Genomic DNA, 27103 nt, shown 5'->3' on the forward strand with positions numbered 1-27103 from the left:
AGCGACGTAATAGAACATTTATACACTGATTCGAGAGAAAGCTCAAAATTTAAGGGGCAAGTGAGTGTCTTCTTTGTGCGAAAACGTTTCAAATTAGTGAACCATCGAGAACAAATTTCTTACGCACGCAAAAAAGGGGGAATTAACGTGGTTGATACGGTGGAACCGAGGCGAGGCGACCCCACAAAACAAAAAGCGCGGCAGCAAGAACGAACAACGAAAAGGCTTATATTACGAGAGAAAGCTTAACTGAGTCAACGTAGCACCTGGCTGAAGGTGAAGGGGAACAGTAATAAACAAGAGGGGAAATCGCAACAGTGAATAATGCAGCATCAACTTAGAGAAGAGCAGATGCGAGCGACATTGAAACAGCTTCAGACGGATGTAAATGAATTACTTGACGATCAGGAACAATACATACGGTTTGTATACGGCAAGATTAGGGGACAGCTAGAGAGGATGCACCACATGATAGCCTCGGGCGGCGATGCCGCGACTGCACTTGGAAATTGCTCAAGTTACCTCGGAAGCATGGACCATCTCACGCAGGCATATGCTGGTTGCATGACAGATGGTCAGCGTAGTGGTGCGGCTGGGGGTTGCTCGCTTCCGGCTGCCTCCACTCCGTTAAGTGAACGTATACAAGGAATGCTGCCCCCGCTACGTAACCTCATGATGGAGGGCCTACGCAGACAGACTGTACACAATGGGCTGCGTTAACAACGGCCCCAGGCCACGAAGATTCGCCAACGAAGTCCCCACAAAAACAATGGGGTGATGAGGGTCAGGTTTGTAGTGCTGTTAATGCTGCGGTGGACTACACATGCTTTGATCCCATCGGTAGTGTAGGTGGTGATGATGATTTGCAGCAGAGTGCAGAAGGAAGCCTACTTTCACCGTATGCATGTGGCGATGACCTCAGGCACGAGCAGCTGCATCAGGGGGATCTGATTGGTCAGGGCACCAAAGCAGACGTTATTCACATCGGCACAATCAACTCGTTATCAAATCAGCATGTCACAACAAGCGTAAGGGTGGAGTATGTAAATGGACGGCCCAAAGCTGTGTCTATCCCCGATGGGGCACCGGAAGATCCAGAAAGGTTAGGCATTGATGTCCATTCACCGTGCAAGGTAATGGTGGAATTTAAGAGAAAGCGTGTGCTCCAGTTTGAGTCGAAGGAGTATGTTCCTCCAGGAAGTTGTGTGGTTGTTGGTGGTGACCGCGGGGAGGATATTGGCCTCGTAACGTACACTTGGTGTGAAACAACACGACCATTAAGTGGGGGAGTTGACACCTCTTGCGCCTCTGACACCACTAATGGAAGCGTAGGGAGCAAAGGAGTTGTTGTTGGTGTTGGTCTCGCTGGCAGTGCCTTCACACGTAACATTGGCCTTGGGTCGGGAACTGTGCTTCGTCTTGCTGATGAATCGGACGTTACGCAGTTGCACACGGTACAGGTGGAGTTAGAACGTCGTGCGATTGATGTCTGTTCGCAACGCGTACTCGAGCGTGGGTTACCCATGACTATCGTTGATGCAGAATATCAATTTGACAAGAACAAGCTTACATTCTTCTACGAGGCAGAACAACGCATGGACTTCAGGGAGTTGGTTCGCGACCTTTACAAAACCTTTCGAGCAAGAATATGGATGGAGGCAGTGGAGAATTAAATTGTATCCCCTACCCATAATTTATTTTCCACTACCTTTTTCATAAAATGTGGCGTCCTTTCACATGTAGATCCGGGGCACATTTACGTCACTTTTTTCTATTTTTTTAAAATCCGATTTCGCACATGAACTCTTTGTTAGTTCTTTGTTCCTGCTATCCGCAACCATTTTCTCCGTTTTTATGGTTGTACAACATTACTTGAACGTTTTCCTAGTGGTTTGTGGTTGTTTTGCTTTACTTTCCCCTCTGAGTGTGTGGAAATACTGTAGGCGCGGTTGGTTGCGGAGCGACTACATCATTTCCACCATAACACTTTTCTTTCCTCTCCACGGGGTTTGCTTTATTTTCTTTTTAATACCTGGACGGCGGAGCATATTAAACTCCTCTGGCTCATCACAATTGTTGCGTTCGCTGACTGAATTGGATTTGAGATCCGGGAAATCCAACATAAGAGGCGCTGAATACAATAAGATAAGGGGAGAACGAGCTGAACTGCCCTTCACTGTGTGCTCCTTTTTCACATCCCCCTCAACACATAACCTTCAGCCGTATACGTGATATGAAGTGAAATGGAAGAAGAAGGAGGAAGAGGAAGAGGAAAAGGAGGGGAATTTGTACAAGGAAATAACAATGTGCGTGCGGATATGCTCGCAGAGGGGAATTTTTTTGAGTAGACGAAAGCGAAAAGAAAAGAAAAGGAAGTAGAATGCTATGAGAGATTAAAGCTCACGTGTGATGATGGTGGTGAAGGGCCCTACATGTCGTAGAATTAGTTTTGACCGAAAATGGCAACAACAGCAACAACAAGGATGGTGGATGATTACTTTTGTTGTCTGGAGAAGGAGGGGAGAGGTCGATGAGAAACAAAGAAAGGAATAAACGAGTTGTTTGGGTTGATATATATATTAAACTACATTTATCTGATTACCAAGCGAACAGGAGGGATATTTATGACTTCATGGGGAACTGCAGGTGGCGCACCGCGGAGAATGATACATCTGCTGCGCTGTGCTTATTTCATTTGGTTGCCAGTGGTGGGGCGAAAAAATGAAGCGGATAGGCGTTTAGCAAAGGAATTATACGGTGGGTGTTGGGGGTTATCGTTCCCGTACCGTGAGCTGACAATATCATATTAATTAATTATATATATATAGTATCTTTTTATTAGTTTTGTTTCAATAGGGGGGGTTGGGGACGCAACAGCGGCACTTGACAGCAGTGCAGCTTACATGAGTGTGTTATAAGTAGTCGGAAGGTATCTCAATGACGTCCGTTGCCGTGTGCCTTCACATGGCAACACTAATATGGTTGAAGGGGAGAAGCGAAGGGAATATATATGTGTGTGTGTGTGTGTGTGAATGTGTGTTTGCGGAAAGTTACTAACAGGGAGGGAAAGGGAGTAATGAAACTGCATACGCGTGTGTAAGATCATTGCTATGCAGGAGTGGTAATGTTCCCTTTCATGTTGTAGTCCCCTTTTCCCTGACCCTTCCACACCCCGAGACCCTTGTTATGAGGTTTTTTTTTCAATAATAGATGGAGTGGAATATTCATATGGGTCATTAGTCGCACCGCCTTTTTATTTTTTCTCTACCTTCTTAGTACTACGACTGCCACCGAACTGTGATTTTTTTTTCCTCCTCTTCAGTATATGCGTGTGTGTTAACCTACACATTGAAAACATACTTACAAACTGCGCGCCGCTGATTAAATAAGAGCATGTCAGGCCGTGCACATTTTTAATTCCTGAGCATCAATATCAGCATTGCACTTGTTTTTTTTTTGACCTTTTGTTTGCTTCGCCGCACTCTTGCCTCATTACCTCCCCACCTTCATCTCGTTACTCCATATTTACTTTTTTCTCTTGTGTGTACGTGTGGACGATATATGAAAAAATAAAAAAAAATCTGTATTCAGTTGTTCACAGTATAAAGTCGTTGGGTGCCGTAGCCCTACCGGTGTTGTTTATTATTAGGGCTTCGACGCATTGTAGAAAAAACAAAAGGTTGTAATTTATCAACGGTTGTTTGAATAAGAAGCGGGTAAATACATATATATTGTAGCCTCGGTCTAAACAACGCGGCACGATTTTCGTTCCAGCCGAATGTCCTCACGAGCATGGGTTGACGAGGCGGACATCACCATCGAAAAGAATTTGCCCGAATTTATTAAACAGAGCCAAAAACTCCCCGCGTGGGCAAGGAACAATGCAGGAAGCGGTACTAAAGGGGGTTTAGGTGGAGAATCCTCCTCTCCATTTCCCAACTTAAGTGCGCAACTGGCGGGACAAAAGCGTTTCCGCGATCGTGACCTCGATGCACTTCTGGCACGTACCGAGCCGTTACTGACATCGAAGCATGAGCGCCGTAGCACAACCGTACCGCCGGTACTATCTGTACTACCGCTACCTTCTGACGCAGCGCGTACTGTCCATTGGCATCGCAACGGCCAACTGGCCATCGTTGGGGGAAATAATCATGTGTACCTTTTCCATGCCGCTGGTCGTTTTGTTGAGGAAATATCAAAGACTCACGTTGGAAAACGCATCAAGCAAACAACACTAACCGCCACAGGAGAGGACCTAATTATTGTTGGTAACGGAATATACACCCCTAATCTCCTGCACCTCGCTACAGAAAAATTAATCCCTCTAAACTTCCTGTGCACTCGGGAGCTCGCTCCACACCGAAATGGGCGGCGTGACAACAGCAAATATGATTTCCACATAAGTAAAGTCGCCACTCCAGAAGGAGGAGCCGGAGAGAATATTGTAGGTATGGCCCATGGAGCCACCATTACGGTTGCTTCCATCGCTTCAGCTAGTATAATGCATCGCATTGATCTGAGTGACCCCGTGGTAGATATGGCCTTCACTAGTAGTGCTCAGGAACTTACCGTTGCCACACGCAATAAGTTGACTGTCTACGATCTTCGCAAGAGTTCACAGTTTCTTCGTGAGCTGCACGACAAGGGTATGGTTGGTATTACAACATTTGCATGCAGCAACTCGATGGTTGCCGTTGGTTCCACTAGTGGCATCGTGGGACTCTACAGTGGGAGCTCCTTGGCGACGCCGGTCAAGACATTAAAAAATTTAACAACAAGTATCGATTGCGTGGCTTTTGGTGAGCGGAGTAATGGAGACTCAGTACTAGCATTTTGTTCTGGCAGTCAAAAGGCAGGGTTTAGGTTAGCCTCACTTCCAGATTGCCGTGTTGTGCCATCGTTTCCTACTGTGAGTGTGCGACATGACTTCGTACAAAGTATGACAATAGCCCCAACGGTGCCAATTTTGTCTGTCGGAGAGAAGACGCGAGTGACAAACTATGCGCTCTAAAAGTTACGCCAATGTGCGCGCAGCGGGTCAGAGTGGTGTTTTCTTTTTGTTTTTTCCCCCCTCTCCCTCGCTGACTCTGCGCACTTGGAACTTTTTTGGTGATTCACGTTCCCACTCTGCACCTTGTTGCTATTGCTGTATTATTGGTACTGAGCACCATTGGCATCATTCGCCAGATTCTTTCTTATGATTGATCGTGGCGTCGCTGCGTACCGCATTGTTGTAGGGGGTGAAAACGGAATTTTGGACCAACGCTGGTGGGAAGAGAGAAGCAAAAGAGAGAAGTGGCCGGTATTCAAGGAGTGAATCAACGAAACAAGGTGAAGTTCGTAGTTAACCGTCGCTTCACGAATAGGATAACAAAAACTGGAGGGTAAGTTACGATTAAAATGCCATTTAAGTGACAGCGGAATATCCCCCTTCCTCGCCTCTCCATGCAAACTTACGCAGGGGAGGCGAGAGTTTGTGTATATGTGCTAAAGAGGAACTACACGCGGGAAAAAAAGAGGAAGCTTCCCCTCCCTTTTTTTTACCTGCGTGTCGGTATCAATAGCACTTTTTCTAATATGATACGGATTAAAATATGATTTGAATCGCATCTCTTTTTAAGGTGGGATGTTCAACACGATCACCCCATGATATTGTTGAATATTTACTGACCGCGACGGTCTTTCACACTGCTTCTGCAGTCGTGCCTTTTATATAGTAACTGTTCCGTGGTATATTCTTTTGTGTTGATTCTTCACTTCCTCCTAACGGTATATTAAGGTTAGAAGGAAGGGTGGGAACACTTCTGTGCCCATATAGACGAATTGGATGGGTGCGGCGTCGTTAGCCACTGAGAAGGTAATATAGTGATAGCAATAATAACACGAGGAGACAATTTTCTCTTTTAAAAAACTTTGGGTAAAGAGAAATAAATTAAAATAAACGCGTATCAAACATATTAAGATATAAAATAAGTACCGTTTGCAGGGCAAGAAAAGAAAAAGAAGCAAACCATAGAAGACAGGTGAGACAGTGCTGGAGTCCATTCATGCGTATTGTAATCGATGTCGATGCGGTTTTACCCATCAGATATGCCGATGACGAGAATAATGTGGACAGCAACTGCAAGCCATTTAATATCATTGAGGACAACTCCCAGTCTGACAATGATGAAGAATCGATTACCAAACGAGGTACGGAGAAGAAACCCGCAGCTCCCGTAGTGCGAAAGAGGTCAAGGCCTCCCTCTTCTCATTCCTCAAGTGCCCTGTATTCAGCTCTTCAACCCCGAAAGAACTGGGCCAAGAATATGTTTCGTGGGGATACACCGTATAGTCTGCTGAAGCGGGAGGATCTCTTTGAGCGATGTAACTACATCATGGACCATGACGATTTTGTATGGTGCAGTGAGAATAACGTACCGCACACGCTCTTTGCCGACGCCGTTACGCAGCTTGAGAGGAGGTACGCCACGTGCTTGCTGGAGACCGTCAAAAATAGAACTGCAGCAGGCGGAGCGAGTAGCGAGGAGAATGTTTCCAATTGGAGCGAACAAACCATGGGTCTCGGTGATGGCCGGGGCTACGGTTTGGCCGGAGGGATAGCATGCGGTGTATGCTCACAGAAAGAGCGTAGTGAGCGAGCGGGTGATCGCTTTCTTCGTTGCAGGCGCTGTGGTGTTCAGGCTCACCTTAGCTGTTGGTACCTCAATCAACTTCCCCTCGACGCGGAAGACTGGTCATGTCCAGCTTGTCATGTTGCCCGCCGTGAGAAAGGCTTAGGTCATTGTTGTGTTTGTCGCCGAAAGGGTGGTGTGATGCTACCGTACATGTCGGGTGTGGAGTGGCGAAGGTATGAACAATTAGCCAGTCACGAAATACCTAAAGAAGATTCTCCAGCAGCAGCTTTTTGTCATGTTGTGTGCGCCCTTGCATTCTCTGAGTTGTTGATTGATGAGCAACGAAGGGTTGTGCATCCCGCAAAACGAGCTAAGAGGGTTGGCGTTATTGCATTATGTGTCTTCTGCCGTAGCAACAGTGGTGAGGGTCTAACAATGTGTCACCACAAGCGGTGCTTCACCTCCATGCATCCCGCATGCGCACAGATTGCTGGTACTATTGAATGTTACCGCGCAGAGAGCGTGCCAGCGGGCTCAGCGTGGGGTGGTTGCAATGTGTATTGTAGCGATCACTTCAGAGAAGCGCTGAGTGTTGCTGCACATTCAGAGGTGACTAGTGTAAACGCGGAGTCAGCGGCTCTTAAACATGTAACGCCCAGCGGACTGGTGACCCTCGAGAATGATAACCACGTAGAGGGTTCGAATTTGGCTGGTGTTGTTTCTAATTCTGCTGTAGCTCCCTCTCTGGATGCAGTCAAGTTGCGTTGGGTGGAGAAGCGGGCACAGCGACTACGTGAAAGTGCACAGATGGTAGAGGAGATTAGAAAGGGAAAGCGTGACATTTTGTCGGTGCTTTTTCGTCCCGAGGTAGTAAAAGTCTCAGCAACGGAAGTTCAGCTCTCCCGTTTCGTTTTCCTTATACCTGAGCTGCAGCAACATATTAATTCCGCCGTCGAGGGTATATTACCCGTAGTAGATGACGAGTATGAAGATGTGCAGCGATACAGGAAGGTGCAATCACGTACCCGTCACGCTGGAAACACCGTGCAACTTTACCAAAAGATGCAGCAGGTCGTTTCGCACGTTGATGTGTTTTGTGAACTAAGTAATGTTATCCGTAAGCGGGCTGCTCTTCGGCGTGAGTGGGTGGAAACTGAACTTAAAATTTTACATCAGCGCTGTGGTATCGCCGACGACAATTAGCCGCGGCAGTAGTGTTGTGAACACATTCCCCCTCCCCTCCGCTGTGTAGACCATGTACCTTCCGGAATTTGAGTATTTGCAATAGTGCCATGTGTACACCAAGCATAGGGGGCACGGTATGAAGGCGCAAAACAGAAGTAGAGGACCCATTTTCCCACGGGTCTTCGTGGGGTAATATGAATACGCTCTGTATGGCTTATTGTCATAGTGGAACTTTCGCTCCTCTCCCTTTTTTCCTTCTATCCGTTATTTGTTTTGTTGGTGACCTTCGTGTGGAATGTTAAGAGGGGGATCCCTTGCAACCCACCAGTTGCTTACCGCGTTTTGTGGTGCGTTCCTCGTTTTTTAGATGCGGGTACTCACGCACCACCGACATGCCGTCAATAGGGGAAGTGCGACCCTCGGTGGTCTGACTATGGTGAACACCGCGTATTCCTTCCTCTTTGCATTCCCTGTTGCTGTGGTTTCGCTAGTCTTGCGGTGGCACAAAAAACTCACTTTGAATCAGCGAGCGCTTTGCGTAACTTGCCTGGTCGTGTGGACGCTCGTGGACGTGCTGCGTCTACACTTGGGATATAGCGGTAACCGAAAACAGTACGTGCCCTCTCTAATCGGCTTTTTTGTGATGACCCTTCTGCCGCAGCTTCCCCTCGCCATAGCTTATAACTTAGCTTGGCCACATCTTAGCTCTCTCGACTACGCCACGAGTACAGTGATGATAATGTTGCTCGTAGCGGAGATCGTGTTTAGTCTCCGGGTGATCGTTCGACTTATTCGCAATAATCGCATAGACTACTATGTGTATGGGCCATACCATGTCCGGGATCTCTACTAGCTGTCATAAGCTTAATGTTACTCATATTGTAACAACTTCCACAAACGCTCACGTGCTTCATTCGACGACAATATGGTGTTCCTTGTGGCGTTCAGAATATTTTTTACCATCATTGAGTGTACAGTATACTACTGCTTAAAGTGTGTCATTTGTTTCTCCACGATTGTTAGTAGTGCGACCTGGCGCGTGAGCCAGTGACACACCTGATTTTGTGGGCACGTGGTGGAGGTGCTCACAATGTTTTTCATTCAAATGTCTCTCCTTATTTTCGACGTTGTGGGTTGCTTTGTTTTGTGGGTGCATATATGTATATATATATATGCAATGAACTGCAGGAACGGCTAGGGACGGTGAGGGAATAAAGCACCGCGAACCTTCGGACTCTGCCACCTTTCCATTGCAGTAGCAACAACTGCAGCAGGAAAGCATTAGCCATCGTAAAGGATTATGACGGAGCGCACCGACACTATTCGCGAGTTGTTCCACAAAAGCAGCTCCTATCGCCCCGGTGGCGATGACTTCGCTGAGCTCACTGCTCTGAAATCTCACACATTTTACGAAACCTTTCAGGTCGTCACATCCACAGCAAAGGTCGCGGTGCGAAACACGCGTGCTAGCATCAAAGCAGCTCTCCGCGCCATGGAACAATTTAGCCCCGCAGTTTCAGATCAAGAGAGTGCCTTACTGTTACAGGAGGCGGAGCTACTCGCGGCTTCCGACGCCATAAAGGAACTCATTGCATCGCTGAAGAACGCGTGTGTGCAGTCGGAGAAGTCTGGAAGCCGGTGGGGTGCTGCTGTGTCAAGGAAAGGGGATGAGGCACAGGACGCTAAGACTGGGAAGCCGTCAAACCAAATGCTTTTGCATCTCGAGACAGCCCTCGAGGTTGTCGGGCTATGCACCGGTCGATGGAGGCTTTTGCTGGCCCTATGCAAAGAGGAGCTCATCTTGTATAAGCAGGAGATGTTCTCTTTTGGGCGTATTGGAGTACTTTCTTGTCAAGATCCAGTGAAAGAAAAGTGTGGGGACGCTGAGAGTTCAATCAGCAGGCGCGAACCGGATGTAGAAAGACCACGACAACTGGACCTGCCAATTGGCTGTAGTGTAGAGAAGCCAAAAGATGCAACCCAAGCGGTTATGTCGGTGGTAGACCGTGTCATGAAGGAGGCAGCGAGGAGGGTGACGGTGGCACCGCTTCCTCTCAATAGCGGTGTATGGTCAAAAATACGGGGAAACAAAAGCAATTGCAGGAACGTCTGGAACGCGGATATCTCTGAAGTTCCCGTTCCTCAATTCGAGTACAGTTTAGAGGAGCAGCAGCAGCTAAGGGTTGAAAATGCGATGCTGGAAAAGCATCAAAGACTAGTCTCCGCCGAAGATGCGAAGGCTGTTGAAGTCTCTGTTCGTGAATTGTCGCAGTTGACCTCCCTCATCAGCGAACGAGTCATTCAGCAGAACGAACAGTTCTCCATTCTTTTGAAAAATACTGAAGCGGCGCAGAACAACATGCAGCGAGGAATAGGCGAAGTTAAGCAAACTCTTACGCATTTTTGGAACCCAACCCGACAGCTGATAGCAATTCTGTGGACCAGCATCATCGTGCTTCTGTTAGCCAACTGGATCATTCGCTAAGCTATATCTGCGTCTAATGCAGACGTGGTGGTTGGAAATGACACAACCGAGGGGGTGAGAAAACCTCGTGTGGAGTCGTCGCGTAATGGTTAATTAAGTGCATGTACAAAAGACCGCTTGATGTTGCACGCGTATACTTATCCATACTCACAGCTCGAGTTGTTAGTATCTCCTACTTTTTTCGGTGTTATTCCCTTTTTTTCCTTCCACGCCTTTGGTTACTGTGAATAGCACTGGTGCTGCCCGCGTGCGGTGCTAGCCTACAGAAGCGACAATATCGATAAGAATCTATTTTTTCGTTTACATAACGGCGCAGACATTTTGACCTACTCCCGCTCCTTGCTCACATACAACAAGGAAGCTGGCTCGAGCTGCGATGACGGCGGGACTCGTTTCATCTTTCGGAAGGTGTGGCGGGGCTGCAGCTGCGCTTTCTACGGTGCTACACACTCGTCAGCCACTTCCATTTGTTTTTTTCACCAAGTGGGCGATGCACGACTTTCATACCTCCCGTTGGTCCCGCGCCAGGTCCGATTCACAGCTTCGCCGTACACATCTTGGTAGGAAGTGTACTGAAACACCCATGATGGAAATGGTTTCGGTAAACCGTTACGGCGGAAATGCAAAACGTGAGGCGTTGGCACTGGCTTTTCGTACGTACCGTAGTGTGTGTCAATCATCCGAGACCCTGCAAGCTGGACGAGAAGCCGTGTCTCAAGTTCAACTGGATGACTTTGCATTTGGAGACGACGAAATGGAAGAGGTTGCGACCGATTTCGCATGTCTTTACCTTAATGCCACTGTGCTTTTTGTGTCTCCACCCTCGGAGGAGATGATGGTGGGACTGCTATCTTGTCTATCAAAGGTGCTGCACAACTCATTCCACTGGGAATGTGTCCTCTCTGTGCTTGTTGCATTACTGCATCCAGAGGCAACATCTGCCAGGGTATTTGCCACAGCTTTTACCATGATGCTACGTGAATCACTGGGCGAAAGCGTACCAAAAACCTTCTCACGTGACGGTGTAGTGTTGTTGCTGCTTTCCGTAGCACGAGCCACTGCTATATTACGTGAAAATGAAGCGTCGAGTAAAGATATGGTCTACCTCCTTGCTCTCCAACAGAATGCCTTGGTGGAACTGTGTTGTACACCGGGAGCGGCCCCTTTACCACGGGAGGAGCTACTTGTTCTAACGGACGCCATCTGTTGGCGGTTTGCAGCCACCGGAGGGTGCTTACACTTGCGTGAGCCGTCACTTGACAGCGTGGTGAAGCAGCTGCAACTATCGAGTAAAACAGTACTTGATGTGCTGGTGGTGTCGGAGTGCGCAAAACTTTTCTGCGCTTCGTGTTTAGCTTTGGTCCCGCCTAGTTCAGAGGGGAATCCGCGGCCCCAGTGCCAGCACCAGTGGCAGACGACGCTCGATCCCCTCGTTTCTCATCTGGACCGGTTAGTCCGCGTACACTCCATTGTAGATGCTCTCTGTGTGTTCGTTGGGCTTTCGGTAAATGGCGATGCGAGAGCCCGGTATCGTAAATATCCATTGGCACTCCTGGAGCATCTACAGGAAGAACAAGACGTGGGAAATATATTTACTGAGTTGTTGAGGAGCGGTGGCAGCGATGTCTTCGCTGCCCTGACTAGTACCTTAACTGAGTTACACAACAGCGGAGAGGATGACTTAGCAGATGCAGTAAGCCCCCTGTTAAACGCACTCTCTACAGAGGTACCGCGTGCGGCAGCGTCGTCCTCGTGACACACATGGAATTGTACGTGCATACCCTTCCTCACTCATCACACACGGGAAACCAGCTATTGTTTGCCGTGTGCAATCTGTAGAGAATATTCCGTGCACAGTTGCACCTTCTTCATTTGTTAAATGCTGGGTCTTCCGCTCTTCCTCATATGGCACACCAACACATGCATCCCTTTTGTTTACAAAACCATAGAAAGTATTCAATACACCGTGGGCAGGCTGAGCACATCTGCGAAACGAGTTAAGGCAGAGTTCTCCACACGTCGTAGGGAACAATGATGGCCAACAAGCGGTTGTGCCGACACGCCTCGTCGCTTCTCTCTCCTTACACGATGGTCCCAACGCCTATTGCGGCAACAGGGTCTTCATGTCTTTCACAGAGAACATCAGTGCCCTGCTCCCGCGCGGCACTCTTACAGGCCAAATGCTTTTCTTCTGAGAGACTCGCACGCCTGTTCGCGTTGGAGCTCAACAGAGCTCGAGCCGAGTACCGTCGCACTCCCACAAAGGCTCAGCAAGAGGCCTGCTTACGTACCATTGCAAGCGTGCCCCTTCAGCAGGTTCGTGGTCTTGATGGCAAGACGGTGGCACAGTGCTTAACCACCCTCGTGACGCTTGACGCACCAGCCGATATGCCAATTATTCATGATTGTGCGGTTTGGATTTCCGTACACCCTGACGCGTTGTCACCCCATTCACTCGCACAGTCACTTTACTCACTTGTGTGTCTAGAATACAGTGACTCGGCAAGTGTTGTGTGCGCTGTAAGGCAACAGCTGTTGAGTGCTATGGAGGATATGGCTGCCAGCAGCATTTGCATGGTGCTTGCTGCGGTGCTAACATCGTATGCCACTCCAGCGCGGGGACAACTGGCAGCCGGCGCTGGGAAAGGGAGCGAAGAGGGAGTCAGCGGCACGTTACAACTCCCCATGGATATGTCTCAACTTGCAGAACGTGCACTGCCGTTCATGGACGAAAGCCTGGGCTTGACCGAGAAGGCGATGGTTGCTGTGGCACTTGGGAAGTACCTTTCTCAGACAGCTACAGCAACCTGGACGGAGGGGCTTATTGCTGACCGTATAATGGCTCAGTTATCAGCGGTTGTATGGGGTTGTATCCCTGGTGCTGAACTCTCTGTTCTATCGATGGCCGATATTGTTGGTATCGTTTCTGTCTTGCATGTCGTGCCGTTACCAATCCGTGATTCAGTTGCAACTGCAGCTCTACAGGAACTGAAGACTCGTGTGTGTAATCAGTCACTAGAGTCGTCACGAAGCGTTGTGCAAGTGGCCCGCGTCCTCAGTTGCCTCTGTAATGTTAATAGAGAGTGTGTGTACTACAGTGCCTCGCAGGATGTCTTGGAGAAGGTGGTTTCTGCACTAGAAACATATGTTGCTAGTGATGCCATTACACTAGATGCCGCGGCGAAACTTCTGGAGGAGTTTTCCAAAATCACCGGAAGTTCGATTGCAACGCCCCCTGCATTAACAAGGTACCTAGTACGCGCAATCAATGGCTCTAAGGAGAAATGGGATGCACAGTCGGTTCGTACTGTTCTCAGTGTCTTTAGCAAAGATAGTAGTTTACAGGCAGATGCGCAAGCCCTTGCGACACGTCGTGTGGAGCTCATCAAATCGAAATGTACCGCAGGAGCGTCAGTGGACGCAAGCGATGTTGCTGCTTTGCTAGTGGAGGGTATTGTCGATCCGCATGCAGAGTTGCTTGCAGAGACAGTTACAAATAATATCAGCCGATGGAGTGTATCACAAGTTATGACATTCCTCCAGGCAGCTGCGCGTGTCAACGGTAAACCTACAAATGCTATTATGCGTGATGTGGCGTCGAAGCTGGTACCATGCATGGAAAAGGCCACAGCAGCGCAAGTTGCGGCAGTAATGTCATCTTACGGCCGTGCCCGTGTGAGGAATGATGCTTTCTGTGCTGCGGTCACCAGTCGCGCTGCTCTATTAGGCCCAGAGCTGACCCTACAGCAAATAAGCACGATACTGGGAGGTCTTGCTGCCGTCGAGTATCGTGATACGAAGCTGTTTCTTGATGTGGCACCCACAGTTATCGCTCAATCTGCTACAGCTGACGCGACACAAACTGCCAATTTGTTAGCAGCATATGCCAAGATGCTTGTATGGAACTTCAAAGTGATTTGGTCACTCGCTGAGCGCGCATCGGTTATCCACGAACAGTTCACGTTAACACAGGTGTTTGCTGTGGTGGCATCACTTAATCGCATGGACGTACAGCACGACGTTTTGGTGCAAGCATTGCTTCGGAAGGCGATCCGATGCGCCTCGGACGATCCCAACTTACCGCTTCCCGATGTGGTTATGATACTGAGTGCTTTCTCTCGCAGCGGTGTATGGGATGCTACCCTTTTTGCGGACCTAGGAAAGCGTGTGGTGCAGCAACAACAATCTCTAACACCGGAAGAGCTGGCAGAAACTTTGATGGCCTTTGCACGTGTCGGTCTCACCCAGTATAACATCTTTGACGAGCTGACACTTCGTGCTCTTGCCGTGGCCCCTACATGCTCACTTATGGCACTGGCGAACGTGTCAGTGGCGTACGCCACTATTGGGTGCAAGCATGAGGAGCTTTTTTCGATTATTGCAGATCGCTTCGTGAATCAAAAACTCGACGTTCCGGCTGTGACAATTGCCTCGGTTCTAAGCGCCTTCGCAGCGATTGGTATTCGGAACGATCGGCTCTTCATTGAGGCCATTCCACGCGTGCGCCATGTCGGGCAATACGGGACGCCGAAGGATATAACAAATGTGGTGTACGCATATTCTCAAGTTGGCCTATGGCACTACAAATTGTTTGTAAGGCTTGCTGACCGAGCGGTCCAGCTCCGTGGCGAGTTCCGTTGCGACCAGCTTGCGCGGCTGTTGGAGGCTTATGCCCGTGTTGACATGAGGTATGAAAAACTCTTTGTGGAATTCTCTCCACGTGTTCAAACAGTGGCCCATCTTCTTACAGCGGGCGAGATATCGACAGTTGTGAACGCCTACGCAAAGGTGCGTGTACTTGACACTGCAGTGTTTAAGGCTTGCGTTGACCGAGCGCAGGAGGTACTGAACTCATTCGAGCAGAGTGAAGCCGCACTGTTGGTGGGCGCGCTGCGAAAAGCAAAGTTCGATCATGAGGGTCTCGCAGTATCACTGGGAAAGATGTTCCCCGGTATGATGGCTTCACTCCAGCAAGTGGAGGACGAAGAAAGGGAAGTGGGTACAACTCCGGCGGGCGGCAACGAGGGTGACGAAACAATTTTGGTAAACTCGAACGATTTGGGGTCATCAGTGGTTGAGGCAGCCGATGGGGGAGCATCAGCGTGAAAATCTTCAAATGAGTAAGATGAAAAATAGGGAAACATATTGCTTTCTATTTGGATGCAATATCCAACGCCCTTTTGAATACACACCGACTTTTCATCGTCGTTATACCTACAGGAACTCCTTTCACCTCCCCCATGAGCAAATGGTTCCGTGTTTGTTGCAAGAACTTTACTTATAAGATGTAAGTGTTGTAACTAGTGGTGTTCTTTATGCTGTTGTTCGCGGACCACATGGCGGATGAAGCTGACTAAATTGCCCAACTACGGGGGAGTTGAATTGAAAGGTTCTAACTAACTCCGGTGCCGAAATCGGCTCACCCAGCACATATGCATGTGTGCATATTGCTGCTTGCCTTACCTTTTTTTATGTGCGTGGGTTTTCTCTTCGCGACCATTTGTTCGGCATTTCTGCGCGGCCCATCGTGCGGCAGACGCTTACCCATTCTGGTACGCACTTTACTTTTCTCAACATCGGTTTCACCTTGGTTCAAGGTTTTTTCTACGCTTTCCGAAACTCTTTTTACCTGTATTCCAGGGCCGAAGCTTATCCAGATAATAAATAGGGCGATGAGCTCAAGGAACTGCAGCCTTTCGCAAGGTAGGTTACTCTCCCGGCAGAAGCGCCCACTAGTTGTGGCACAGTTTCTGAACAAAGTTCCAATAGAAGACCGTCATGCGGCTACAAATGCGCTGCTTTGCCTGGGACTCCGCGCATACAAGATGGTCCACGCCACCACCCCTCCAGATATGCAAACACTACGGTCTGCGGTTTCTGCGGAGATCTCCGCGGTAGCCAGCGGATCTGAGGGCTTAAATGACCAAAAGATAGATGAAGGTACAGCAAGCGGGCGCCAGCGGGGGGCTGTAGATGACGTTGATGCGTTTCTGTTTGCACGCCGCGAACGCGGACAGGCGCCTTCATCCTCGCCCCCTGTGGATAGGCGTTTGGAGGGAAATACGGAAGAGGAGGAGTTTTACACGCGTATCGAGAGTGTAAGAAATGTTGGCGAACCCTCATACCATGATAGAATGCCCCAGTTGATGGAGGATGTTGATGTATATTCTTCAAGTAAGAGCGGTGCGGACACCAGGGCGCTGAATCGATTGGCTGGCGACGGAGGTGAAAGCGACAGAGCTGCGGGCAAATCGGGGTGCTTCACTGATGTGCTTGATTTTGTTACGAACTGTGCCGTAGGAAGTTTGTCATTGTGCACTCCGACGCGCTGTCGAGAAGCAGCGAATGTCAGCTCCTCCCCACCCGCTAACTGTTACAACGCTCCAGGTTCCGAACAACCCAACATGGGGCACGCTTCACCACTACGTGCGAGTGGAAGCCAAGACCTCCCTCTCGGTGGAATGAAAAAGTTTAACATGAACACAGTGGTGCCGTTGCTGGACGATAATGGTGTTGTTTATCCTGTGGAATTCATTCACCATCTAATGGCCCGCATCAAAAGCACACGCGGCGTGCGGGAAAACCCCATTCTTGTTGCGGCCTACATGCCACAGTCGTTGGCTGTCTACACATTGCAGGGAAGCTTTGGGGATCTTTACAGAAGCCTTTTGGTTTCCTACCATGTTTCCATGTGGTGAGAACGAGATGTTCCTTAGTCTAGTCGGGGATGCGCTCCAATTTCCTCATGTATTGTTTCGGATGTTTTTTGCTCAAAGGATGCTGTTTCCACTTGCATGTCCCCCACCTAAGTCCGTTATAAAGTTTTGTGTTTTTCTCACAGTTCATCGTTTCTTTTCTACCCCTTCAACATTGATAACAAAAGTGTGCTCGGCTGTTCGCATTATCAGTGGCGGCGAGGGAGGTGCAGAGAACGGAGACTACTTCCGTAAGTCTTTGAATATAATGACTGACGCCAGTAAAACAACCAAATCTGTTGAGAACGCTAATATCCCCACGTTGACATTTGTCACGGGGAATGCCGGTAAGCTTCGCGAGGTGCAGGCCTGCCTTGGCGGCTACGTCACGACCGAATCGGTGAAATTGGACCTTCCAGAAATACAGGCCTCATCGGTTTCACAAGTGAGTCGAGAGAAGGCTCTCCTTGCGTACGAACGGCTAAAGAAGCCGGTGCTCGTAGAGGACACTGGGCTGTCTTTTGAGGCTCTGGGAGGAATGCCCGGTCCATATGTCCGTTGGTTCCTCGACGCTGTTGGACCTATTGGACTCGCCAAAATGCTCAACGGCTTCGAGTCCCGCAGCGCTCAGGTGGACTGCGTCTTCACCTACTGCGCCTCACCGGGAGAAGTGCTTCAGTTCATCGGGAGCAGTCGCGGCAGTATTTCAATGGTACCACGTGGCGAAGGTGGTTTTGGGTTCGACACCATTTTTATGCCAGACGATGGCAATGGGCAAACATTTGCAGAGATGTCTGCAAGCACAAAAAACACAATATCACATCGGGCCAGAGCACTGGTGGAAGTAAGGAAGCATTTTGAAAATAGCAAATAGGGTGCTGTCGTTGGTGTGGTGATCGACATGGGAAACGACACACTGAGGGAAGTTGATGCGGTTGTGGTATCGTTGCGCCTCGTATGTGTGACTTTGGTGCGGACTCATTGGTTCTACAGTCGGCCACGATCATACCAGGACTCCATGGTTCGATTTGAGTTTGGTGGAAAAGTGTACTGCTCCCCGTCGTTTGATGGGCAGTGAAAAGCAGGGAATGGGATGTTCACCCGTAGAAAAGACAAATGCGGAAACTGCAGCTTTAAACAAGATTCTGAGGTTCTTTAAGTTGTTTTTTTTGTGTGTGTGCACGACAGCGTCATGCAAGGAAGCGATGACTCCAATCGACTTCACACGCGTGCACCGTGTTGCGTCGGAAGCAAGCCACACAGCTACTCTTACCCTCCGTCGATAGGCCGTGTCCGAGGCATGTGGGAAGGTTACCGCACGTTGGATTGTTGATATGATCTTGTGGTTTGGTGCTCGTACTTATTGGAGTGGAGCACTTCTCGCGGCTGCGGCAACGGATTGCTCCTCATGCAACCCATCTAACTGACTCTCTTTTACCTATCGCACATTTTCCCACATGTATACCTTAACTTCATCTCCTGTCCTTAGGATCAACTAAAGGGGGAACTAAAAAGGAGTGCAACGAAACTTCCCGGGTGTATCGCGGAAGAAAACAAGGCGAAAAGCAAGTGAAGTATTGTTGGAAAGATCATACCCACACGTTCCTGTAGTAGGTAACCATCTGACATTTTGGAATTGCAATTTTTCCCATTCCTCGGCCGATATAATGCAACGCCGCACACCAGTTTTGCTTTTGCTGCTGTGCTCTCTCTTAACCCTTCCCAATGATACGGTTGCACGGCCCAAGATGAGTCGAAGAGAACTGAGAAGATATCTCCCTCGGGAACCACCAGCAGAGCCCTCATTTCATCACCTTCGAAGCGTAGTCTTGCTTCAACGCACCGGAAGTGAGAAGGATTCAGTATCAGAGTGTAATGGAGAAACTCCATTTCCCACGGGAGAACCGGTTTTGGTCAACACAACACTGACCGACGGCACCAAACGTCGGTTCGTCATCTACGTTCCTAGTTCATATGCCGAGCGGAAAGAAAAGGTTAGCCTGAAACTTCTATTTCATGGCCTTGCGGGTGATTGTGCCACCTTTCTTAACACTACAGGTTTCATTCCGCATGCAGAAAAGGATGGCTACATCTTAGCGAGTGCTTGTGGAACTTCCAGTTTGATGGGTGCTGGATGGAACGCCGGTGAGTGTTGCCTTTTCTTTAATGGCGCCGCCCCTAATGACACTGAGTTCGCGAAACACATCATCGATGTTGTATCATCCAAGGCGTGCGTGGACCGGAATAAGGTAATGTCGGTCGGTTACAGCAATGGGGCAATGCTGTCCGAATTGCTTGCTTGTCAGAACCCTCCTATTGTGCGAGCCGTCGCTTCTGTTGCCGGCACTCTGGCAATGTCTCCGGGTGGCGAAGGCGGTATCGCAGCGTGTGCAAAGATGTTGCGGGGTGGTGAAAGCGGCTGCAGGACTAGCATATTGAAGATTAATGGCATGCGCGATGGGTACGTCCCATTTCGTGGGAGTTCTTTTCTCAATTTACCGGCCATTTCTGAAAATGTCAAGGGTTGGGTCAGTGCCAACGGTTGCCGCGGACGCGGAGTCACAACAATTAGCAATAGCAAGTTTCGGAACAAGGTGTACAATGATTGCAGTAGCGAAAACGGTGTGCTTTATCGGTTCTGGTGCTTCATACACCGACTGGCACATTTTCCTACTGGATTAGGGAGCAAAAAGAGTACCGATGTGAATACTAGTGATGCCAATGAAAAAGATGCAACTGGTGAAGATGCTCCAGCAACCGAGACTTGTAAAAAAACTGTTGTCGAGTCGGTTTATGCGTTGGAGGGTACTCACGAGTGGCCCAATAAAGAAAATTTCTCGGCAACGGCCTATATATATGAATTCGGAAAGCGTGTACTCGGCAGTTATTGAGATGCTGCTTGTGCTAGTGGAAAAGTTCGAACGTAAAACCCACCGTTTTATCCGTCTTCTTCCTTTTATTTTAAATTCGAATTGAACTAGAAGGAAGGAGCTCAAGAAAGAAAAATGGTAATTTGTTATAGTTTGTGTTTGTGTGTGTGTGTGTGTTTATTCTCATGTTAATGTTCATTTTTGTTTTAACCTGTTAACAACAACTGTAATTAGTACTGTTGTGACAAGTATTTTATTATTTTTTTTCGGTGTGGCGGTAGCGAGAATAACAAATTTTCCTCTCCCTTTCCTCCCTCAGTTTGCCCCCCTTTTTTTAACTTCACCCGTTAAGTTAGACGTAGCAAATGTGTAGGGCATGTTGCAAAATCATTATTATACGAGCGGGTTTTAAGACATGTGGTCGTTGTATTAACCTACGGTTTCGTTCCCTTGATTGAGAATGAAGCTGTAGAGATGGGAGTTAATGTTAATGAAAACGTCAGAACGGGAGTGACCTCACGGTAACACAAATCACGTTGCGAGTGGGCTGCCGGAAAGAAAAAAAAGGAAAAGTATAAAATAAAACCATACAAAACGAAAAAAAGAAGAAACGGGGATGGGAGCTGAGGAAACGCGCTAATCTTCCTTCCTGCCTGCGGGAGGGGTGTTGGTAATCATGATGATAATAGTAATAACCGTGAAGATTGTAATGGTAGAGCTTGGGGACGCGTAACGAGCGGTATTGGTTTCCCCTTTTGTTGTTTTTGTTATTACTACTTATTTGTTGGAGTACCTACCGTGGTTGTGTTTTTTTTTTGTTATTTCTTCGGTTGTGTTTTCTCCACTTAGGTCGCTTCTTTACTTCGCGTGCCAAGGAACAACTGAGAGACTTGCCACCACTTTCGCCACGAGTGAATATGGTGTTCATGATCGAATGAAGGGAAGCATGTGAGATTGTAAGGAAGCGATCAAAGCAAACGTGGGGCAATCTTATCTGTTTTCATTAACCGCGCTATTATATATATGAAGTTCATTTTTCTTTAAATATCTGCGATCGCTAATGCTAAACATCATATTATCACTGCTGTTATTATTTTATTCAAAGTGAGCTGACGGCACTAGCGGTGGCAGTAGGAGGGAAACATGCCAAAATCGAAGCGAGCTACGATTGTGCCACTTACGAAGACGCGTTCGAAAACGCGTGAGGAGAAGGATGAACTTATCAACAAAATTCGCGATGCACTCGACGACTACACGGATGTTTATACATTCGAGCTCTCTAACATTCGCACGAACATCCTCCAGCAAATACGCGAGGAAAGGCGCAATGACAGCCGCCTCTTTCTCGGAAACAACAAGCTCCTCATGATCGCTCTTGGTCGAGACGACTCCAGTTCGCAGAGACCTAACCTACATAAGCTCAGTAAGTACCTTACCGGTTCATGCGGACTGCTCTTTACCAACCTCCCTCATCAAGATGTGAAGGAGTACTTCAAGGGTGTCAGCGCGGACGTGTTTGCTCGGACTGGGCAAGTTGCAACTTGTCCCTTGCTTTTGCGTACGGGGCCTCTCGCACAGTTTCCACACAGCATGTTTGATCACCTCTCACGTCTCGGGCTTCCCATCAAACTGGACAAGGGGGTCATTGTTCTGCTGCGCGACACGACGGTGTGTGAAGTGGGCGACACTCTTACGGCGGAGGCTGCTCAACTTTTGAAGTTGTTTGGCATTCAGTCAGCGGAGTTTAAACTAGAGCTAACGGCCCATTGGGCGAAGGGTGTCGTCAAACGAATGTCAAAGAAAAAGAAGGAGGAAGAAAATTAAAGAGTGTCAGCGGGTGCAGCTACAAGAACAGGCAAAGAAAAATGGGTTCGCACAGTAGGGGTCTGAGAGCAGCGAGGAAACAGGGGAACAGCGGGGAATGCTGCGCGTCATTCTTGGGGTGAGGTTCGGTCCTGGGAATTGCCGGTTTTCACTACCTGTTGTCTTTAAAACTATAACGAGTAAATTAGTAAAGAGAAAACGAAAGGGGGTAAGAAAGACCACCACCCTGTTCTTCTTAAACTCCGCTTTCGCAGCGCCATAAACCCCAGTAATATCAACTCTTTCATCATTCACATTTCTTATTATTGTGTATATGCTCACCTTACACGTGAGAAGAACCGTAGGATATAAAAACCCGGCCAAACAGGTAACGAGGAAAGAGCTGTTTCGTCAAGATAGTACGGGTCGACGTTTTGTAAATTTGGAGTCCCATTCTCTGTGTTAGGATCAGAGGAAGCGACAAGCACATAACAACGGCAGACCCTCGATAAGACTAAACGTTAACTTCTCCGCCTCTGTTGTTACGCAACCACGACGCCATCGACGACGTGGCCTCAGTGGTTGGGAGCATCATATACACCAAACGTAACGCCGGAGCGTGAGGTTTGGAAGATATCATGAATTCTGCTGCGAGTGAAGAGCAAACTAATGTGTTTCTGATGGCCATTCGGCCCGGAGGAATTCTGTATCCTCAACTTCAGTGTGCACCGATGGAGGTTTTGTGTTGCCCGCGGCAGTCGTCCCTTGTAGAAACCGGGTTTGCACCTTATCTCTCGCTTCCTGCGCCTGTTGAGAATTCGGTTGTTACGCTTTCTATCAACGAAACGACATTTCACTTGACATCAACACAGCAGGAAAAGGTGTCGCAGGTCCTTCGTGAGGAATTTCTCGTGTATCACACACTGCGTTTTGCGAGTGTTGCCTCATCTTCGTTTGTTACTGGACGTGGACACAAAGGTGAGTTTTCTTCTGATCTGAAGAGCATAGCACGCTTTGGCCGTATCGGTGCCTGCGCGGTGATTGGTGACTCGATTACCGTTCAGCTGCAACAGCGAGAGGAAAGGACGCTCCCCGATGGAGGCGTCAATGTGTTCATTTTGGAAGAACCCTTTATGGATGCAAGCGAGAGGCAGAACTCTATCGCGGCACTAAAGCGTGCAGTTGGTTGCTCAGATGATGGCTCTCCACAAAACGCTTTGGGGAGTAGTGGTGGGGCGTCTCCTTCGGGTCCCATGCAAGGCCGAGAGTGGCGCTACACGCGCGAGGCCATCGAGAGCTATCGGAGGGGTGTCTCAAAAGAAACAGATGAGCGCTTTGCCGAGTTCCAGCAGCTCATGAAGAAACCTATGTGCTTTCCCATAGTAAAGACACTTTCTGGATTCTTAGAAGCAGTGGATAAGCGAGACAGCCTCCAGATAAAGAGTTCGCACGTCACACACGCAATTACACTTTGCATGAACCAATGTAGGCAGATACCACTCCTTCTGGACGACTGGGAGAAGCTTCGCATCATCGAGGAGGGACTTGAAAAACATATAATGACTAAGTTGTTCAAACGTACGTTCGGCGTTTGCCCAGAAGAGCAAAAGTGTGAAACGGAACTCAGCGAAAAGTTACACCGGTTGTCAAAGTCAGTTAGGGCACAGGACCTCGAGGCACTAGAGGAGGTTGAGAGCCATAGTTGTTGGGAACAGGCAATGTACGAGTTGGACGCAATGAACTTTTTTAAATCACCGAGAGGCAAGTTTTTGTGCAGCCTACGTGCTTATCAGCAACTTACTGAAATAGTGAGAGATACTGTAGCAGAGATAAAGAAAGCAAGGAGCAAAAATCCAAACAAAGCTCTTGATGCTGATGATTTTGGGGCGAACGAATTTCTCCCTTGCTTCCTGTTGCTGGTTCTCCGTGCGTGCCCGCGTAACTTCTATCTGAATGTGCAATATGTGAAAAACTTTCACAGCCCTGACAGAATGACACCAGAGGAGAGTTACTGCCTTGCTACACTGGAATCAGCAGTGAGTTTCTGGCAGTCATACTCCAACGCAAGCACAGGCACGGCAACCCCAGCATGCGCAGTACCTGCTGCCCCTGCTCCCGTGTCGTCGGCGCCCGTACCTGTTGTGGAACCGCAATTACAACCCCAAGCTAACTTCTTGGATAGTCTATTCACCTCTCCAGCCTCTTCTATCATTATTCCAACTTCTGGACCAGTGGATCTGAGTTCCTCGTATAACTTTGATGACTTCTTTAACGGCGGTGGGGGCACTGTTCTAACGCCCCCAAAGAAGGAGAACAAAATTAATGTGACGAGGTTACTGCTGGACGACAAGAAGTCATTCGACGATCTCAGTGTAGCGGAGCTCCGCGCAGTCGTGGAGGAAGCGCGATGTCTCCTTGCAGAGAAGCGGAACGCCCGGTCGTAAGGCCACGACAAGGCGTGGGGAGAAAATCGGACGTTCTTTATTTTTGGAACTGTTATGTTTCTTCAGTTGCCGCGGTTATTGCGGTTTTTGTACTATAGCGACTATCGGCCTGTATTACCTCCCGATTTGTAGGGCATAGGTGAGCCACTAGTGTGCTTTTCCCATAAAGCAGTTGTGTTGAAACCGTCCTCGCGTGCACCTCCCACGCCCCTCGTTTTTTTTCCATCCTCCAATTTTGGTTTGGCCTTCGTGTACGACGGTGTGGCATCTTTTTTGCTGTGCAAAATGTGGGTGTAGTCCGTCCACGGTGCTGAAATGGGGAGGTTACTCTGTTTCCTTTCGGTTTTCCCTTCTTGTGGTCGTTGCTCTTTTACCACACTTCCATCACTGCGTGGTGAGCGAACGTAAACCCACGTACTCATCACTGCTTTGTTTTTGTCGTGACATACTTCTTGCTGTTGAAACTATTTCTTGTGCATATATATGCGTGTGTGTGTGTGTGTGTGTGTGTGTGTGTGTGTGTGTGTGTGTGTGTGTGTGTGTGCTTGTGTGTATTTGCGTCCTTCAATATGCCTTCTTTCTTTTCCCTCCTGGGAATGCACCGTGCTAACTGTAACAACAGTGATGATGGTTTGCTGTCTTGATGACTTGTGCTGTTGTTGTTGTTTTTTCCGAACTGGGTTTCCCCTTTTTTCGTGATTTATAACAACATAGTAAAAGGAAGAACCGAAGTTTCTACAAAATTTTTACACGTTAATACTCGCAACGTTACGCCGCGCACGCATTCACTTTCGACCTGCTTTCATCTCTTCAACGCTGATGTCCGCCGAGGCCGTAGCAGACCTGGAGAGGCGTGCCGCCGCCGCTGAAACCGCAATTGGGGAGTTGAGTTTGCGACTTCAAACAATGGGCTCGAGTGTCGGGGCAGGTATTGAACCAAGGCTACGAGAACTGCTTAAACTAATGCACGAAGACCGCGCAGAATTTGAGGCAGTGCGGGCCCAGCGCGATGAGCTGAAGGAAGAAAACGAGAGACTCAAGATACAAGTGGCAAAGCATGAGTATCGCATCAAACACTTATTGAGAACAATAGAGGAAATCTCTCCGGAGGAGAACTCGTAGTGATATGAAGTAAAAGGGAGTGCATGCGTCACTTTATTTTCATTCATCCACAGTTGTGTTTGGATGGAAAGAGGCTATCGTGGTCGCGGCAAAGTTCTCCCCACACCATTATGATAATCTTCTTCAAACTCTTTACCTTGTTCACACCGGCGGTCCATCACGTCCAAGAAAAAGAGTTAAGCGACCACCCATGTTTCGTAAACTATGCATTGTCACCTTCCTTTAACGACACGTACAGGGGGAAATGTGGACGGGACACTGCATGGCCATGTGTAGGGTGTATGATCCCGTAGCTCACTGCACTTCCTCACTTTACCAACTTTTTCTACCCTATAACGTCGTGTTTATGTGGCATGTTGTTATGTTTCCTCCCTTTCTCCTCCCCTCTCCTCTCCCTCCCCCCTTCTTTTGTCTTTTTAACATTTGCTTCTGCCCGTCATTTCCCCTTTCTATTTAGTAACGATAATGAAGACGCTTGAAAGCTGGTGCGGTTAGAGCACATTGCTTGGGTTGGGAAAAACCCCCTCACCGTCGTCCAGAGCGAGGTGGCAGCGTGGGGAGTGTTGGTGGGGAACATCAACGAAACATTTTGTGGATGGTTGCAGCAATGTGTATACATGCATAAATTAGCATTGTTGTGTACTTGGATTGGGAGTTGGTTTGCGGGCGATACGCCAAGCAGGAGCACGGAGAGGCAGGGAAAGGAAAACATGCAAATAACAAAGCCTTTAAGAGAACACCAAGAAGAGTGGGTGGGTGGCGTAATTTCTTCTATATGTTTTATCGCCAGACATCCTCTCGGTACTGCTTGCCGGTATTCGGATATGATACCGCAAGTACTGTGTGTGTATATGTGTGTGTGTGGGCCGCAGAATAGTGGTGGTATGAGGAAACGGGGTGTGATAAACACTTTCGTGCGACTCTTGTTGTATGGCAACTTACCCAGTTTTACGTTGAGTAACCACCACATACACGTGGATGAGTATGTGCCGTTGTTGTTACTGTTTTTGGCATCTTTAAGTTATCTGCTTCATTTTATGGTTCCGCTCCCAGGTGCATAAACAATCATGCCTCTCATTTATTATGTTTTGTTGTTTGTTTCATGTCCCTTACTCCCTTGGTTTTTTTTATTACTAATTATTACACTTAATAGGCTGTGAGAAGTCTGCAAGGAGGCACCCACAGCAACCGAACCGAAGAGGAAGAAGAAAAAAAAAAAAGTGGGGCGCACTGAACTTGGTGTTCCCGTTGTTTGGGAGCACGCGGAGTGGGAGAAGCTTAAGGGTTGAAGAAACAGAAAAGGGTGCGGCGAGACACGTGTAACAAATCACGTCTACCCGCACAGCAACACTAATAGTAGCAGCAGCGGTAACAACAAAGGAGGAAGAGGGAAGGAAAAGTTGTGTGAAGGACGGCGCTGCGCTGGAAGGCGACCGCGGGGAACGAACGGAATCAAAAAGAAAGCAAGAAAAAAAATAAAACCCCGCGAAGGACAGGCGAGGGAGTAAAGGCAAAAGCGGTACAATATAAGAGTTGGGGAGTCGTATTTTGTGGACAGCAGCAACAGTTATAACAGCGGGCTGTGTCGACAGAACTAAACTCGCATATACACACACACACAAAAAAAAAAAGAACACTCTCATACATTCGTCATCTTCCATTTGTCTTTCTTCAGGTGTGCTCGTCCGACTCTCGCCTCGCCGTATTCTTGCAATTGTCCAGACGCACTCATTTGTACCCAATACACTTACAGCCATATATTTATACACCCGGTTGTTAGGTGCTTCCAGGGTGAAAAACGGAACGTGGAGAGGTAACGGTGACATTTTCCTTCCCCAATCGACGGTGAGCACAAAGGGAAAAGGGGAAAGCGTAATATTTT

General features: G+C 48.4%; 17 protein-coding genes across 17 annotated transcripts; 15 read left to right on the forward strand and 2 right to left on the reverse strand.

The window, feature by feature from the left end:
* Window positions 1–324: 324 nt before the first annotated feature.
* On the forward strand, window positions 325–1673 carry TbgDal_X12100 (hypothetical protein, conserved; the record flags this gene model as incomplete). Its single annotated transcript, XM_011780077.1, is given in 2 exon segments — window positions 325–717; window positions 669–1673. Coding segments are annotated over 2 exon segments (1398 nt in total).
* A 181-nt stretch (window positions 1674–1854) lies between these two features.
* TbgDal_X12110 (hypothetical protein, unlikely) lies at window positions 1855–2232 on the forward strand (the record flags this gene model as incomplete). The annotated part of the gene is made up of 1 exon (XM_011780078.1): window positions 1855–2232. The coding sequence occupies one exon, from the start codon at window positions 1855–1857 to the stop codon at window positions 2230–2232; it is 378 nt and encodes a 125-aa protein (XP_011778380.1).
* Window positions 2233–3778: 1546 nt separating this feature from the next.
* Window positions 3779–5011, forward strand: TbgDal_X12120 (hypothetical protein, conserved; the record flags this gene model as incomplete). Its single annotated transcript, XM_011780079.1, has 1 exon — window positions 3779–5011. One exon carries the CDS (start codon window positions 3779–3781, stop codon window positions 5009–5011), a length of 1233 nt encoding a protein of 410 aa, XP_011778381.1.
* A 1036-nt stretch (window positions 5012–6047) lies between these two features.
* Window positions 6048–7820, forward strand: TbgDal_X12130 (hypothetical protein, conserved; the record flags this gene model as incomplete). Its single annotated transcript, XM_011780080.1, has 1 exon — window positions 6048–7820. The coding sequence occupies one exon, from the start codon at window positions 6048–6050 to the stop codon at window positions 7818–7820; it is 1773 nt and encodes a 590-aa protein (XP_011778382.1).
* Window positions 7821–8169: 349 nt separating this feature from the next.
* On the forward strand, window positions 8170–8655 carry TbgDal_X12140 (hypothetical protein, conserved; the record flags this gene model as incomplete). The annotated part of the gene is made up of 1 exon (XM_011780081.1): window positions 8170–8655. One exon carries the CDS (start codon window positions 8170–8172, stop codon window positions 8653–8655), a length of 486 nt encoding a protein of 161 aa, XP_011778383.1.
* Window positions 8656–9102: 447 nt separating this feature from the next.
* TbgDal_X12150 (hypothetical protein, conserved) lies at window positions 9103–10287 on the forward strand (the record flags this gene model as incomplete). Its single annotated transcript, XM_011780082.1, has 1 exon — window positions 9103–10287. The coding sequence occupies one exon, from the start codon at window positions 9103–9105 to the stop codon at window positions 10285–10287; it is 1185 nt and encodes a 394-aa protein (XP_011778384.1).
* A 376-nt stretch (window positions 10288–10663) lies between these two features.
* On the forward strand, window positions 10664–12043 carry TbgDal_X12160 (hypothetical protein, conserved; the record flags this gene model as incomplete). Its single annotated transcript, XM_011780083.1, has 1 exon — window positions 10664–12043. The coding sequence occupies one exon, from the start codon at window positions 10664–10666 to the stop codon at window positions 12041–12043; it is 1380 nt and encodes a 459-aa protein (XP_011778385.1).
* Window positions 12044–12318: 275 nt separating this feature from the next.
* TbgDal_X12170 (hypothetical protein, conserved) lies at window positions 12319–15393 on the forward strand (the record flags this gene model as incomplete). The annotated part of the gene is made up of 1 exon (XM_011780084.1): window positions 12319–15393. The coding sequence occupies one exon, from the start codon at window positions 12319–12321 to the stop codon at window positions 15391–15393; it is 3075 nt and encodes a 1024-aa protein (XP_011778386.1).
* A 326-nt stretch (window positions 15394–15719) lies between these two features.
* TbgDal_X12180 (hypothetical protein, conserved) lies at window positions 15720–16985 on the forward strand (the record flags this gene model as incomplete). The annotated part of the gene is made up of 1 exon (XM_011780085.1): window positions 15720–16985. One exon carries the CDS (start codon window positions 15720–15722, stop codon window positions 16983–16985), a length of 1266 nt encoding a protein of 421 aa, XP_011778387.1.
* A 7-nt stretch (window positions 16986–16992) lies between these two features.
* TbgDal_X12190 (hypothetical protein, conserved) lies at window positions 16993–17856 on the forward strand (the record flags this gene model as incomplete). Its single annotated transcript, XM_011780086.1, has 1 exon — window positions 16993–17856. The coding sequence occupies one exon, from the start codon at window positions 16993–16995 to the stop codon at window positions 17854–17856; it is 864 nt and encodes a 287-aa protein (XP_011778388.1).
* Window positions 17857–18649: 793 nt separating this feature from the next.
* Window positions 18650–19873, forward strand: TbgDal_X12200 (hypothetical protein, conserved; the record flags this gene model as incomplete). Its single annotated transcript, XM_011780087.1, has 1 exon — window positions 18650–19873. One exon carries the CDS (start codon window positions 18650–18652, stop codon window positions 19871–19873), a length of 1224 nt encoding a protein of 407 aa, XP_011778389.1.
* A 1122-nt stretch (window positions 19874–20995) lies between these two features.
* Window positions 20996–21676, forward strand: TbgDal_X12210 (60S acidic ribosomal protein, putative; the record flags this gene model as incomplete). The annotated part of the gene is made up of 1 exon (XM_011780088.1): window positions 20996–21676. The coding sequence occupies one exon, from the start codon at window positions 20996–20998 to the stop codon at window positions 21674–21676; it is 681 nt and encodes a 226-aa protein (XP_011778390.1).
* A 617-nt stretch (window positions 21677–22293) lies between these two features.
* Window positions 22294–24099, forward strand: TbgDal_X12220 (hypothetical protein, conserved; the record flags this gene model as incomplete). The annotated part of the gene is made up of 1 exon (XM_011780089.1): window positions 22294–24099. One exon carries the CDS (start codon window positions 22294–22296, stop codon window positions 24097–24099), a length of 1806 nt encoding a protein of 601 aa, XP_011778391.1.
* Window positions 24100–24200: 101 nt separating this feature from the next.
* TbgDal_X12230 (hypothetical protein, unlikely) lies at window positions 24201–24521 on the reverse strand (the record flags this gene model as incomplete). Its single annotated transcript, XM_011780090.1, has 1 exon — window positions 24201–24521. One exon carries the CDS (start codon window positions 24519–24521, stop codon window positions 24201–24203), a length of 321 nt encoding a protein of 106 aa, XP_011778392.1.
* A 397-nt stretch (window positions 24522–24918) lies between these two features.
* On the forward strand, window positions 24919–25221 carry TbgDal_X12240 (hypothetical protein, conserved; the record flags this gene model as incomplete). The annotated part of the gene is made up of 1 exon (XM_011780091.1): window positions 24919–25221. The coding sequence occupies one exon, from the start codon at window positions 24919–24921 to the stop codon at window positions 25219–25221; it is 303 nt and encodes a 100-aa protein (XP_011778393.1).
* Window positions 25222–25838: 617 nt separating this feature from the next.
* On the forward strand, window positions 25839–26282 carry TbgDal_X12250 (hypothetical protein, unlikely; the record flags this gene model as incomplete). The annotated part of the gene is made up of 1 exon (XM_011780092.1): window positions 25839–26282. The coding sequence occupies one exon, from the start codon at window positions 25839–25841 to the stop codon at window positions 26280–26282; it is 444 nt and encodes a 147-aa protein (XP_011778394.1).
* Window positions 26283–26354: 72 nt separating this feature from the next.
* TbgDal_X12260 (hypothetical protein, unlikely) lies at window positions 26355–27047 on the reverse strand (the record flags this gene model as incomplete). The annotated part of the gene is made up of 1 exon (XM_011780093.1): window positions 26355–27047. One exon carries the CDS (start codon window positions 27045–27047, stop codon window positions 26355–26357), a length of 693 nt encoding a protein of 230 aa, XP_011778395.1.
* Between the last annotated feature and the right edge of the window lie 56 nt (window positions 27048–27103).

This window comes from Trypanosoma brucei, chromosome 10, assembly GCF_000210295.1.
Source record: "Trypanosoma brucei gambiense DAL972 chromosome 10, complete sequence".
Lineage (NCBI taxonomy): Eukaryota > Euglenozoa > Kinetoplastea > Trypanosomatida > Trypanosomatidae > Trypanosoma > Trypanosoma brucei.